At 39.8% G+C, this 15,913-nt stretch overlaps 1 protein-coding gene across 1 annotated transcript in view; it reads right to left on the bottom strand.

Moving 5' to 3' along the window:
- The window catches only part of cntn4 (contactin 4), a gene marked incomplete at both ends in the record, with an annotated part of 169,059 nt that overhangs the window by 67,950 nt on the left and 85,196 nt on the right, over positions 1-15,913 (bottom strand). Inside the window, one exon of the mRNA XM_083939368.1 lies at positions 963-1,166. Within this exon, the coding sequence (XP_083795494.1) occupies positions 963-1,166 (204 nt within the window). The remainder of the gene's footprint in view (positions 1-962; positions 1,167-15,913) is intronic.

Genomic DNA, 15,913 nt, shown 5'->3' with positions numbered 1-15,913 from the left:
TGATTGTTGAGGTTTAGGTGAGTATAGGTATTCATAATGTATAATAAGCCCCACTAGTCAACTTCTAGTTCATAAAGAGCATCCATGAGACATTTTTGTGGTGTAAACGCTAATGTGTAACAGGACAATATGCCTTCAATGCAGGACATGGTGGTTGTTGTGAGGATGCTCTATAACTTCTACAACAAGATGGATGGTGTTGCTTGAGTGTCCATAGTTTTGCCCTTTGAAAGGAAATGTGTTTGATCCTGCTGACGGCGATATCTCCAGCTGTACTGACACAACCTCTAAAGTGATTGGCGAGTGTGTGGAAGTAATAACGTGGGGCCCTTTGACCTTCGAGTGGCAGTGACTTAGGCAGTAATGAAATCTGATCACAAGTTGTTAGCTGGAGATAAGCCTGTGCATGTTCTCATTTGTCCAGGTCATCGTTATCCTCAAAGCAACTTCAGTCAAAAGCAACTGGACTTGGTTATTTGTCTAGGAAGACGTTTCACCTCTCATCCAAGAGGCTTCATCAGTTCATGTACCCACCTGACCAGGCTGGGAGATGCACGATACACACAGGTGTGAATGGCACTGTGTCTTGGCTGTTTACTTGTGTTCGAATCACTGAAACACATTTTAAAGCCAAGTGTAAACGGGGCCTTTATTACTCCTGAGGGTTCAACTTTAGCCTAGCAAGTGTTGCATATAAAATGCAGTAGTGTGGTATCACAAATCTCACTGTATTCGAATATGAAGGTCTAATGGCAAATTACCTGTGTGCAAATAAAGATGAAAGGGAAATTATCTGGAAAACCATGGATTTTAATATAACTCTGTACAATTAAGAGGCAACAACTGCATCCAAGTTAAGGCCCCGATTGCAAGGTACTGTCACATGTGTAGACCAGTTAACCAGAACACACTTCTAGCCAAAAGTCTTAGGTTTCGTGTGCATATTCAAAACCACTGCTCACCATCAATGCGGAGCACTAGTGGAGTGGGTGGACCCTGGACTCTGGTCTTTGTGACGGTGTTGGTTACCACACAGGTGTAGTTGCCAACATCAGAGGGCTCCACTTTAGCGATGTACAGATTTCCTGTCTCCTGTGAGATGAATCGGCGAGTATCCTGCTTCACAAACGTTGGGTACTCATTAAAGATCCAGGAAAATACTAGATCTGTGGATAAGGAGAGAAAAAGAGAAATTCTTACATCAATAAAAGAGGCTTGGAGAAAGTTGTAAAAAAGGATGGAGGGACATGACATATGACATATTTGGTTGTAGAGGTGGTGGAGTTTTAGACCACCTGGGAAAGCGAAAATGACAAATTGACAAATTTACATCACACTTAGGTGAAAACTGAAGACAGGATCAGAGAGGTTACAAACAAATGCAATTATTAGTCACTTGAAAAGACCATTTTTCATGTAGATGAGGTCTGCATACTCAACTAGGAATTTGAGAGACACTAGGGTGTGTGTTGTCATGACTAATTACACATCCCCAGATAACCAACTAGAATCAACAGGAGAGATTGTTTCTAATAAAAAAAAAAAGCAGGAAGACAAAGGGCATGGTAACAAACTTCAAAACTGTTCACACAATCTTGAGTCATTAATGAACTGAACAGATCATGGAACCAATTGTTTACAGTAACCATTCTTGCGTTGTTTCAGATAATATTACAGCAGCATGCAAACAAGATGACACCATCTAAATCTGCGTTTACTCTTAAATAATCTACCAGCCACCTGGTCAAATTAATTATTTTCTCCACATTAGAGACCTGCACCCACATGGACATTTCACCTCACCTCTACCTGTCCCTCTATGAGTGACTGTCTGCTATGAGGGAAGCCAAACACCATTCTTAACTGTTGACATCTGTTTACATGAACGTTCACCTTTCATCTCTGACTGCGGAGGTCTGATCTGCGGAGCATGCCGTACAAAGTATCCCATTAAGTAGCAAAACTAAAAATTATAAACTAAACATTAAGCTTCTGAAATAATCAATGAAGTTGCTGTTCCTAGTGTGTATGAACACACAGCGTCTCTCTTCATGGGAACAGCAATACTTGCCTGACGAAAAATGCAGCTGACTGCTTATATTTATAATTTATTTAAAGAATGTAATTAATATTTTCCTTTATAAGGTTTTATTTCACCCATCAGACTGTTATTTTTTATAATTCCACACACCCAATCAATGAATTAACCGCGGTGAACATAACTGCAACCTGTGCATCACAAGATCAGCCCTATTATTCATTGTTTATATCTTTGTAATCAGCCTAAAAAATATGAATACCTATATATGGGCTCCCTTTGTCATGTCATACTAAGACATTTTACAACTCTGGGGTCGAGAAATTGCTCTTAATGTTAACATGGATGGGTGATCCAGCTTACCAACAGATCATAATGGACTACAATAGTAGGGCCATACCGCAGCGTACCTATGAGAATGATAACAACTGATATTGACCATTCAATCGGCTGATAATGCGGGTGATGCAGACACATTAGATGCTAGACAGCTAAGGGGTTTAAAAAGTTTTAAGATGTGAGAATCCATCTCCACATTTTAACCCATCCTATATTGTACAGATGATATTATAAACGTCGATATTTGACAGAATTTTTACAAACATACTGATAAATTAACAGTTACAATGTGAAATGTTTTGTATTTATGAGATAGTCAGAATTTTCTAGTGGTGTAGTGGTCACAGCAAGAAGGTTCCAGGTTCGCATCCCGGCCTGGGCCCTTCTGTGTGGTGTTTGCATGTTCTCCCCGTGTCTGCGTGGGTTTTCTCCGGGTTCTCCGTCCGGTTTCCTCCCACAGTCCAAAGACATGCATGTGTTAGGGTAATTGATGACTCTAAAAATTGCCCGTAGGTGTGAATGATTGTTTGTCTATGTTCGTCTCTATGTGCCCTGCGATACACTGGCGTCCTGTCCAGGGTATACCCCGCCTCACGCCCAATGTCAGCTGGGATCGGCTCCAGCACCCCCCGTGACCCCGACCCCAGGATAAGCGGTTGAAGATGAATGAATGAATGATATCTCAACAGTCATAGAGAAAACCGCCAAAGGTTTGACTTATTATCTCTAGCAGGAAGTGGGGCATCATGTTGGCAAGTAAAAGATTTCCAAAATCAGTAAAACATTGTTGGACTTTAAATGCCAACTTCCATTGTGTTGGGGGTATTTTGAAATGAGCCAAACACACATTTTGAAGTCTTGAGATCCACATACAAAATGTCTTTCTTTCTTTCTTTCTTTCTTTCTTACTTTCTTTCTTTCTTTCAGGCTCCACCAAGACTTAGTTAATGCAGTTATGTGGGACATTAGACAGTTTGACATCATGAGATTGTTTTAAGAAAGAGAACAAATTATTAAATCAATGGCTAATTATTCAGAATTGAATAAATGAATGATAGTTATGTAATTAATATGTAACAATAATTAATGACTAACTATTACAGTAGATGTAATAAGTAATTAAGGGACTCCATTAACCAGGTCAATAATCCAATTTAGTGTGAACTCGTGTTTAAATTGAAACAAATGTTCAGCAAAAAGCGAACAATGCAGATTTTAAGACCACAATGTAGTTAATATAAATTCCACAAAACCCACTTTTAATCACTTCATCATTGTCATACTGGTACAAGTACAATAATTTAACCATAGACATCACCTCTACCACAATCACACAGAGATATCAGAAACATGATTCAGGAATAATTGCAACAGTAGCTATGGCGTGGTGAGAAACGAGATGTAACCCCCTTTTACAACCTGTTATCCTGCCATTTCTATAAATCTCTATAACTCAGCATGATTTAAAATGCAAATACAATAGTGCTCCACATGTGTGAAGTAAGAGAAATACTGTTAGTTTATCACCTAATATCTTTCATAATTAATGCCTCCATTTATTTTTCAGTAGCTGCGATGAATGAATCGGATACAGTATCAGTAACCTCTACGGGTAAGGCTCATATGAGCTCTACTCTTTGATGAGTTCTTTACCTTATTGAAGTCAACCCATCAAACGTGAATGTTGTGACATTATCTGCTGCACTGGAGTCTAACTGACAGGCATATGCTGTTTTCCTGCAGAGCTTAATCAAACCATTTGTTAGTGGACTAGCAATTATCAAAACAGTCTTGGAGGAACCCCTCGCCTCCCCTAGCTGCTTGGCAATTTATCACAGCATGATCCCATACTCCTGCTGGCTGTAAGGAGCAGGTACTGTACTCTACGGAAAGCAATGGATGCAGCTGATCAGCACCATTTGGAGCTTGAGCTTAGGGTTTGGCCGCTGTGCGTGTGGGGCTGAACACAGAGTGATGGCACAGCAGAGGTCCATGGGGATAAGGGACACTTGAAGGCAGGATAAGGCATGTTGGTTGTGTTTGTTTCCTCTCCAGTGCTTTTGGACTATGGCTGCACCTGCTCTCGCACAATCTTAAAAACCCATATGACTACATGGCATAACATGAGCCAAAGAATGCCGCAGAGAGCGAAAACATAATGAGATGTCTCACACAGCTGGCCGGACCATCTTCACAAAATCATCCAGGGCATTGGTTTTATGGGTTACACAATGCTCCCCGGCATAAAAACAGGCCATCTCCAAGACAAAGTGTAGAAGAAATCCAGCTGCCCAGGGAGACTGTATTACTTCACTACCATGGCAACAAGAAATCAGCCTTATTTTTAGGGTTGCTCCGTAATGGCAAAAATCTTGATCTCAATTTTTTTAGTCAATACTGAGATAAAGATTAATTATTTTTTAACAGTGAATTTACTTTAACGAACTATCTAACTTTTAATATAATTCAAAACAAAAAATTTGAGAGATTTCAAGGCTAACCCCTTTCACTTCAATACGCAGATGTAAAGCAAGGCATGGAAACTTGGCTTCAATCTTGAGTTATAGCAAAGCTACTCTATGACTGAATGGTATGAAACAGTACACACTTCCTGTCTCCCAAGTCGGTGTGACCTTGTTTGGAAGTGTAGTGAACATGATGTAGATGGATGAGAAGTTATATTTGCATAATGTAGTCGTATTTATATTTTCTTTTGTTAGCATTAGATATTTAAACAGCTAATAATAACAACAATCATTTAGCATTACGAAAATTTGTTTTATAGGGCGTTAGAAAAAATTGTTGACTAATCTGTTGCCAGACAGAAACAGGTCTCAGACAAAGTTAATTTCCCCCCAATCTGTCTAAAAAGTGCCATTTTTTTTAATCTTTATCTTATTTGATCTACTTATGTTACATGTTATTCAGTTACTTTTTTTTTTTTTATTGTTTCTGTCGTGGGTTGTTGGGAGGGATAGCGGGATTCATGTTGGGGTTTTTCTGGGGTTTTTTTTCACCTTAAAGCAGATGTACTGTATATGTGTTATACCTGTTTCTGTGTTCTTTTCTGCAAAAGACAATGAAACAAATTTGGATAAAAAGAAAAAAGACAAGAAAAGGGGGTGCACTGGATCTATGCGGCAAGACAAAACGAGTGCATCTTTGTAAAAATGAATGCAGGACATTGATCATGTTATCTTCATTATTTTGTTTTTATAATCCTTGAAAGTCAAAGTTCTAATTAGAAAAAATAATGTGATAAATCATCCAGATTATTTGTTATATGATAATAGAAGCACAATAGCTCAATTTAAATAACTTTAGATACCCCAAATGAAGGAGTTCAAGTACCTCGGGATCATGTTCACGAGTGAGGGGACGATGGAGCGTGAGTTTGGCCGGAGAATCGGAGCAGCGGGGGAGGTGTTGCAGTCACTCTACCGCACCGTTGTGACGAAAAGAGAGCTGATCCGGAAGGCAAAGCTCTCGATCTACCGGTCAATCTTCGTTCCTACCCTCACCTATGGTCATGAAAGTTGGGTCATGACCGAAAGAACAAGGTCGCGAGTACAAGCGGCCGAAATGGCTTTTCTCAGGAGGGTGGCTGGAGTCTCCCTTAGAGATAGGGTGAGAAGTTCAGCATCCGTGAGGAACTCGGAGTAGAGCCGCTGCTCCTTTGCGTTGAAAGGAGCCAGTTGAGGTGGTTCGGGCATCTAGTAAGGATGCCCCCTGGGCGCCTCCCTAGGGAGGTGTTCCAGGCACGTCCAGCCGGGAGGAGGCCTCGGGGAAGACCCAGGACTAGGTGGAGAGATTATATCTCCACACTGGCCTGGGAACGCCTCGGGATCCCCCAGTTAGAGCTGGTTAATGTGGCCCGGGCAAGGGAAGTTTTCCCCTGCTAAAGCTGCTGCCCCCGCGACCCGACCCCGGATAAGCGGATGAAGATGAGATGAGATGAGATAAAGTTTGATGTTGCAGAAGTCTTTTTGAATATTGTCTATTGCTTTTTTTGGTCAGTTCAAAAAGTTGTTATTTCAAAAAAAAAGATCGATTGTAGAGAGGTTTTCAGAAGTCCCTTAAGAGTTCTTTGTGATTTCCCTGTAGGTTAAAGATCACTTTGCAAGAGTCACAATGAATAAAACTGCTTCACTCACTAAAAGAGACTCAGGAGCATCTTCAAAGACAGGCCTCAGTGAATATTCAAAGACTGAACAAGTTGTGCAAGTCAAACATGCCCATATCCTTACACAGTTAAGATCAAGCCCAGACTGATTCTTGATAAAGCAAAGGTGGAGCACGAAGACAAAGATGGTGGGTAGTAATCTCAAAGGAGGTCTATCATCCTTTATGACAGCCCAAAAAGGGAAGGACTCCATCAGCTTAGGGCATCTCGATGGACATTGTTATTCTGCAGTGTGAGCAGGCAGTTTCATACAGAAATAAAGGAATACATACAAATTGCAGTGTCAGTACAAACATATATAAGAATAGTTAAAAATCAACTCTTATTTTCTATATATTTTATACCCTATGTTGTATACTTATTTATCCATTAAAAGGGTATTTATTTAAAAGCTGATGTAATAAAAGCAGAGATATCCTGACTGTAACTTTCTAAAAATATGAGTCAATCCCTTAAAATGCTATAATGAGTGATAACATCGTCTGGGCTATTTTTCAGCCTTTACAAGGCTCTTCATAAGCCACACAGGACATTATATGACTGTCTTTACAGGCTCAGTAGTTGTGCTGCAACTAACAATTATGGAAGCCCTGAGAGGCAAGGGGAAAAAAAAAACAATTCGGGACATTTTTGGCCAAAACCCAAGTTTATCTCCTACGTAGGAAATACATATCTCCTACATACAAGATAAACTTTGAGGCTCAATGAGGCTGTTTTGAGGGTGAGAGAGCCCTGCTGATTGAAGTGCCTGAAGCATGGATGTGACTTGCTCTGACGATGCATCAGAGGTGACTTCAGACTTCAGACATGCATTTAACCCATCAGCGTAGATGACGCAGCAGACAACATACAACCCTGAGTTATAATTTTTCAAATACTACCCTATTTGTGTCACGAAAAGCAGATTTTTATAATTGTTTAAACTTTGAATCTGTGGTCAATGTATCAAGATAGAGCCTATTTTAAAATTTGCTTCAACGTTTTCAGAGATGTGAGGTCCTGGGGTAACCCTGACAACCAAGACGAGCTGAGATGGTGACGTCATCAAGTCCGCTGCTGTTCCACTTGCAGAATACCTCGACTGCGTCCTCCCTTCTTCCTGTGTCTGAACTTGACATACTTGGTATTGAGAAACGGCTAAGGTCTGATGGAATCATATTGAAGAGACTACGTGTACCACATGGCTACCTAATATTCATAATCACATCTGCTGGGTGACAGTGATCATGGTATCTGCAGGCAGCAGAAACCTACCTAATGTGTATATGATGCACCTGGATGCATGACATGCCATATGTAAAATAAATGTAACAACAAAATAGCAAGTTAAGTACATGCCTGGACATTATTTGAACATTACAGCTGATGCGTCTGGACATGGCTGTTTCACAGGAAGTCTGTGTGTTTTAACTGTAACAGACTGCTGGTGTTTTCAGGTGATTTAAGAAGAACCTTAACGCAATAACGCGGGTAGTGAAGTGAGCCAATGGCGGCTCCATCCATAATTTCAATTAGACATAGATCTTGTATTTATCTTCTTAAATCTTAAATCACCTGAAAACAACAGCAGTCTCCGACAGTTAAAACACACAGACCTATAGTAGATAAAATTTAGTTTTCAGCCTCTAAAGTGAGTATATGTTGTATATATATATATCATTTGTACATGTTTCCATTACACGAGTTGCAGAACATATCTGATAGATTCATCCAAAAAAGATATTAGAGAATGTCTGCAGGAGGAGCGCTGCTGCGTAAACCTACTAGTCTGAACATTTCAGTCATCTTTGTTGTAGAGGTTTCTCAAGCTTTGTAAATATGGCATCATCAAAGTAAACAATAAAAAGATGAGTACAGTATCTGCACTTTATCTTCAGTTATCAGTGGACTTAAGGTGGATAAACAAAATGCAGGAGATGACAACTGAACTGAAATCCCTGTATGTGAAGCAATTGTCGTAATTTTCTGCGATTTGGTTGACTGGCAGGCCTCCTGTGTATATTACAGTCAGTGACATCAGCCGGCTGAAAAACCATCCATGTCTTTCTTTCTGTAATGTGATGAATTGCTACACAATACAGACCCTGGTCTGCTTCTCTTCCTCCTGCTGCAGCCCCAAAGCACAGCCAGCCACTGACACTCCCTGGGGGGTTTGCCCCTGTTGCTAACAGAAATACATATTTATTTGGACACGGCTGTACTTAAAAAGAACAGCAAAAAAATGTTGTGCCAAACACAAAAACAGCCATCTGTCACTAAAAAAAGGATGCCTGCAGTTTGACTGTTACATCAGGATGCTTTGGCATCATATTTTCAGTATCATCTGCCTCATCATTTCATATTAATAATACATGTAAGAGCCCACTGTGACAACAATAAGCATTTTTAATAACCCAATTACAAATAAGTGGAATGTAGACATGCTGCAAAATGCATACATTTACAACAAAACAGTTCACACTCATCCTTCACCACACTGAATCATTTTCAGATTACAGGCGTCAGTAGTGTGGTATTACATTCATGAGTAGGTGGGGTGGCTGGCTTGTGTCAAATAGGGTAAAATAAGCTGATCTGTTACAACATGAACTGCTTCTTCTAAAATACTTCCAGAGCCAAGGATAGGAGTGCTCATGGACACAGACTCCACATAAGAAATTTGTCCCACAGTCAAGAAAGAAAAAACAAACTCACAATTTGGTCCGATTAGAATCTGCACATTCACTGAGAGCATCTTTGAAAGGCTGTACTGAGCAGAAACAAACAAAGTCCAAAAAACCCTCCTCAGTTAAACTACTGTCATCCTGCATTGTGTTACTGAAACTACTTTCATATCTGCCCCAGGCTCCAAGAGTCCTCCGTTCCAGTGTTTCTTTTACAGGACCGGACAGGATGCACATGCTCTATGTTCTCAAAGCCTCGGGTAGGAGCAAAGCAACACAACACAGCACAACACACACACACGCCACACGCACGCATGCATGCACGCCTGCATGCACACACACACACACACACACACACACACAATACAAAAAGATCTTCTCTTAGTGGTGATGCACATAAGTGATTTCGGTCTTGAGTGCCCCTTAAAGGTCTTTCCCCATTAGAAAATAGAGGTCAGCAGCATTAGGTCTACGACTAAACACAGTAATCGTGTAGTACAAAGAGCGTGACTGGGTCGCACTGGCAGCCCATTAATGCGGTTGCCTTTGAAAAAGACAGGAACTGACAGCCGCTCAGCTCCTCTTGCTGCCTCTGATCCACAGTGACAGGGGGGGGGGGCACACATTTTGGAGGTGTCCTGATTTAAAAAATACGTCTCTTGTTATAACGAAGTTGAGTTGATCCATTCCCCTTCCTGGGTCTCTGCAGATAGTAATTACCATATATTTCTGGCTTGCTCTGACATTGGCCTGTCAGATGGAGAGTGAGTGTGGAGGCAGCACCCTGCTCTGCCTTTGTGCTCGGATCTAGACTAGCAGGGTGTGTCATGCCAGACCTGCACTCAGGCTCTTCGTCCTCTCTGTTCACTGCTGTATGTAAGAGCAGGTAAGAGAAGAAGAAGATGAAAGCCGAACCTGTTCCTGCTAAGTTTAACTTCTTCATTGACTGATATGTGTTTTGGATGCAAATCTCTAGTATTCGTGGATTCACTTTGCCTTTACAACTGGTCTCTGTGGTAAGAGAGTTTATGCAAAGTTACAATGTTGTGATTAGTGTAAAGATATTGTGTGTAGAATTAGAATATGTCAGACGGACCCCACACTTATAAGAATGGGTTTTGTCTAGACGGTAACCCTAGATTTGCAAGAAGACTTGCTTTCCAGCTACCTATCCAGCTATTAAACCTAACGTAACACCCTTTCAAAATCTGATTTCAGGGTCCAAACTCTTCGATGAAACAAAACAGACAATAATGACGACTGAAATTGTGAACAATTACGATCACCTCTTTGGTCAGTTAGACACCTTTTTTCATTGATAAGAAATAGGTAAAATGACAATTACGTTGTTTTTTAAAAACTCAGATCTGTTCATACAACGGGGAACACAGCACTGCGGCATTGTAGAAATATGAAGCTTGGACTGACTTGGACCCTGATATTATATTTTGAAACGGCGTTACGTCACGCCTTAACAGCCGGATACTAACCTTAACCATTCAAGGTCCAAGCCTAACCTTAACCATCTTGCAAGACAAAATCTGTTCATGACCCCTTTCACACGAAGAGCCCAACAAGAGTTGATTTTGTGTCTACAATGGTTGTCATGTTGTCTGACCCTGCTTCTTGACCCAGGTCCAGAGGTGGGTCAGACAGGTTAAACAAAAGTCGATTTCAATGTGAATTACACTACACCTCGTTCGCTAATTGTTATGACTTGATCTGGGTGTATCTGAATTGTCATGACCAGGGATTAATCTCTGTTGACAGGCTTGGTTTGAATCGAAAAAAGAGGGTTTAAACACAGGTAAGATAACCCTGGTCTGAGGTGGTACAAGACTGGTTGTTAGCAACTAGGGCTGTCCTTTATTAAAGAAATTCTTAGTTGGCTCATAATATACCAATTTGTAGACCAATCAATTAAGGTTGAGATCCATCAACGCCATCAAAATAACTAAAAGACGTGTCGGAACCCAAGACTTGCTGGCTTTGGTTCTTGGTTTTGGCTCAACTGTATATATATCATATTCTATATTCTATATCTATAACTGCCGTGGTCCTGTGTGTAGGTCTCTGCTGATCGTGGTGGTGCCTGCTGCCGTGGTCCTGTGTGTAGGTCTCTGCTGATCGTGGTGGTGCCTGCTGCCGTGTTCCTGTGTGTAGGTCTCTGCTGATCGTGGTGGTGCCTGCTGCCATGGTCCTGCATGACGCTTCCTGCTACTTCTATAACTATTAGTCATTTATACTGTCACTAGTCTTATAAATTAAAAAATTTGTAGCCATAAAAACACCATCAGTGGTATGTCTTGCTGAATCGTAGCTGCTATTGCCCCTACTCATCATTGATCATGTTTGTCATAATTATTTTCATTTTCATATTCTATCACCTTAGATGTGCCTGCTCCTACTATTCTGCTGTATTAACTGCCATAACATATAAGTCATATTCACATTACTATGGATATTGTTATAGTTACTGTTACTCTTTGGCTGCTTGCATCTCTGGAAGTCTGTCTGTCTCTCTGTCTTTTATCTGTCTTTGTCTTTCTATCTTTCTCTCTCCTTTTCTTTCTCCCAAACCGGTCAAGACAGATGGCCGTCCTCCACAGAGCTGGGTCTGTCCGATTTTCCTTCCTGTTATAGGGAAGGGTTTCATTGCCACTGTACTCTACAGGGGAATTGTTGGGTCTATGCCTACTCTGTAAAGGGTCCTGAGATAACTTCTGTTATGATTTGGCACTATAAATAAATTGAATTGAATTGAACCTTTTAATGTCTTGTTTTTATCCGTTGTTATTCCTTAATTCTGTGTACTCTTTCTGTGTTTCTATATTTTTATGCGCTAAGCACAAAATCATCAGGTCGAATTCCTGGTATGTAATCTGTTTACATACTTGGCAGTAAAGTTGATTCAGATTTTGATTCTGATTCTGATGGCGGCTGAGTCACAAATGTCCCATTTTACAGGTAAATGGCACACTAATATATGTTTCTGAAAACCGTTTAAGTGAGAAATATGCAATACAGTAACAGCATATTGATTCAAATTTCATCAACACTGCCTAGTTTGACAGTTTGATCGTAGTTCGCGAACATGTTTGGTTGCAGTGAACGGATCTCATTTGCATGACGCTGAGGTCAATTTGTGTTTATGCAAATTCAGACATGTTGAATTGCCAGTCAACTCACCACGCTGTATACATCACACTGGATCTCCTGCTCTCCATAGATAGTTAATGGGATCTGTCAACTTCATATACGTTAACAGAGTTTGTTGATCTCCACCTTTAGTTGATTAATTGACTAAGGGCATAAAAAATGACCAATCAAAAAAATGTTTAGTCGACTAAGATGGAAAATGACTAAGATGTATTTGAGCATGTGTATGTGCTCAAATGTGGGTGCCCATGACTAGCAGAAAAGGTGTGACACAGATACCCTGTGTGTTTGATTTAAATAACTCAAGGTGTGACTGGCCATACACATCTTTTCTCATTATTCTCTGGCTTTGACATTCTCACATTGATATTTGTCTCCTATCTGTAATGTGTTATTGTAATGAAAATGAAATTCGTAAAATAAAAACTCTGCATCTTGAGGAAACATAATATTTGAGAGGATATTGAAATCCTTCAACAATATTTTGAAAAATAATAAAACACATCACAAAGCAGTTTATTTAATCAAAGCTAAATCATATGGAGATACCTCTTATGTTAATTATGATCTGTGTATCACTGACACTTTAACCTTAAGTCTGCTGACAACTGTCACTTAATTTAAAATAGATCACAAAGAAGACAACAGAGACATGTGGCTCTAGGGCTGGGCGATATGACCGAAATCTCATATCACAATATAGGTAATTTCATATCCACATAATGATTTATATCACGGTATAGCATATTTCCTGTAAAAAAATGTTTTTTCTTTATTACTTTAGGCTATAATTAAAGGCACACTGGAAAGTATGTTTGTCCTGACACAGGACCGAATATGATTCAGGATTTCTGATACGGACATCTTATTAAAAGTATTTGTGGTCATAAAACATAAATGTGTTTTGTTGTATTTTTGACAACAGATGACGGTATATTTCGAACTGTGGTTTCACTTTCACAGTGCTGTGTCAGACTGTTGAAGTGACAGCACAGCCGAAATAATTTGTCATTTTCACTAAAACACTGCAGCCTGTGTCGGAGTCACACATGGAGCATCTGTGTCATGCATCTGGTGTGTTAAAGTTGTTTTCTAGTGTCTCTGTACTTGTTTTACTAGATCTTAGTGCAGCCTTCGACACTATTGATAATCGTATCCTGATACAGAGACTGGAGCATCCAATTGGCATTAGAGGAACCGCATTAAGCTTGTTTAAGTCATACTTATCAGATAGATCTCAGTTTGTACATGTTAATGACAAATCCTCCATGCACACTAAAGTCAGTCACGGAGTCCCACAGGGTTCTGTCTTTGGACCGATTCTATTCACCTTATATATGCTTCCCTTAGGAAATATTGTAAGGAAGCACTCCATAAACTTTCATTGTTATGCTGATGATACACAATTATATTTGTCGATCAAACGAGAAGAAACCGATCAGTTAGATAAACTTCAAATGTGCATTAAGGAAATAAAAAGCTGGATGACCTGCAATTTTCTGATGTTAAACTCAGATAAAACTGAAGTTGTTGTAATTGGCCCTGAAGGCCTCCGAAACTCAATACCTAAAGATATTGTTACTCTGGATGATGTTGTGTTGCCCTCCAGCACCACAGTAATGAATATGGGTGTTATTTTTGATCAGGATAAGTCCTTCAATTCTCACATAAAACTAACGACAAGGTCTGCATATTTTCACCTGCGTAGTATTGTGAAAATTAGGAACATTGTGTCTCAGAAAGATGCAGAAAAACTAGTCCATGCATTTGTTATTTCTAGGCTGGACTACTGCAACTCCTTATTATCAGGCTGCTCCAATAAGTCTGTTAAGAGTCTCCAGTTGGTCCAAAATGCTGCAGCTTGAGTACTAACTAAAACAAATCGCAATAAAGAACTGATTTCTCCTGTATTAGCCTCTTTTCACTGGCTACTTGTAAAATCTAGAATATAATTTAAAATCATTCTCCTTACCTACAAAGCTCTTATTGGTCAGGCTCCATTGTATCTAAAAGAGCTCATAGTACCGTATTACCCGACTAGATCGCTGCACTCTGAGAATGCAGGGATACTTGTCATTCCTAGAGTCTCCAAAAGTAGAATTAGAGGCAGAGCCTTCAGTTACCAAGCTCCTCTCCTGTGGAACCAACTCCCAAGTGTAATTCTGGAGGCAGACACTTTCCCCATATTTAAGAGTAAACTTAAAACTTTCCTTTTTGATAAAGCTTACAGCTAGGGCTTACGAGCCCTCAGCTATGTTGTTATTTTTAAGCTTTTGTTCTGCTTAGTGATGCTGCTATAGGCCTAGCCGGGGGATAATCATTTTCCTGATACTCTGAACTTCGCTCCTCTCTGTCTGTATCATTCATGTCTCATCAATGCATGTTACTCATTCAACTTCTTCCCCGGAGTTGTTTGTCCTTTGTCGTCTCGCAGGTCTCGTGGTGGTGCCTGCTGCCGTGGTCCTGCATGATGCTTCCTGCTACTATTATAACTATTAGTCATATATGCTATCACTGGTCTTATAAACTATGGAATTTGTAGCCATAGAGGCACCATCGGTGGTAAGTCTCTCTGTGTCGTAGCTGCTGTTGCCGCTGCTCATCATCATTTATCATGTTTGACACCATAATTATTATCATTTTCATATTCTACCACCTTAGCCGTGGTTGTTTCTACTATTCCAATGTATCAACTGCCATAACATATAAGTCATATTCACTATAGATATTATTATAGTTACTGGAAGTGTGTCTGTGTCTGTCTTTGTGGCTGTCTTTGTCCCCTGTCCGTAAAACCATGCGAGCATGTCAATAACGTGGGTGTGATTTTAGATGCTGATCTTATCTTCCAAAGGCATATCTCTAATGTTTCTAAGACTGCTTTTTAATCATCTTAGAAACCTATCAAAAGTTAGATGTTTTCTGTCTCAGTCAGACTCTGAAAAGCTGGGTCATACTTTTATTTCCAGTAGACTGGACTACTGCAATGCTCTTTTTGTTGGATTGAATAAGCAGACTTTACATAAACTCCAGCGTATTCAAAATGCTGCAGCCAGAGTCCTAATGAAAACAAAGAGGTTTGAGCACATCACTCCTATTTTATCATCTCTTCATTGGCTCCCAGTTAAACAAAGAATTGATTTTGAAATACTTCTTATTGTTTTTAAATGTTGTAATGGCTTGGCTCCTTCTTACGTTGTTGACATGCTCATTAAATACACACCAGTAAGATCCCTTAGATCATCAGCTACAGAGCTCATCACTATACCCAGAATCAACTCCAAATCAGCTCATGGCGCTTTCAGCCACTATGGTCCTACTCTCTGGAATTCTCTTCCACATGAACTACGGTCTGCTCCAACAGTGTTTTCTTCTAAAAATGTATCTTTTTTCGCAAGCTTTTAGTTATGTTTAAAGAATATGTTTTATTTCTGCCCTGATTGTTTGCGTTAAGAATTTTTATTATCATTATTATTATTACTATCTCCTTTTTAAATGGTGATAATACATTCTTGTATGATTGTATAATGC

This window comes from Echiichthys vipera (genome assembly GCF_963691815.1).
Source record: "Echiichthys vipera genome assembly, chromosome: X".
NCBI classification, from domain to species: Eukaryota; Metazoa; Chordata; class Actinopteri; order Perciformes; family Trachinidae; genus Echiichthys; species Echiichthys vipera.
The sequence above is the reverse complement of the archived record's forward strand: the minus strand, read 5'-3'. Positions and strand labels throughout refer to the sequence as shown.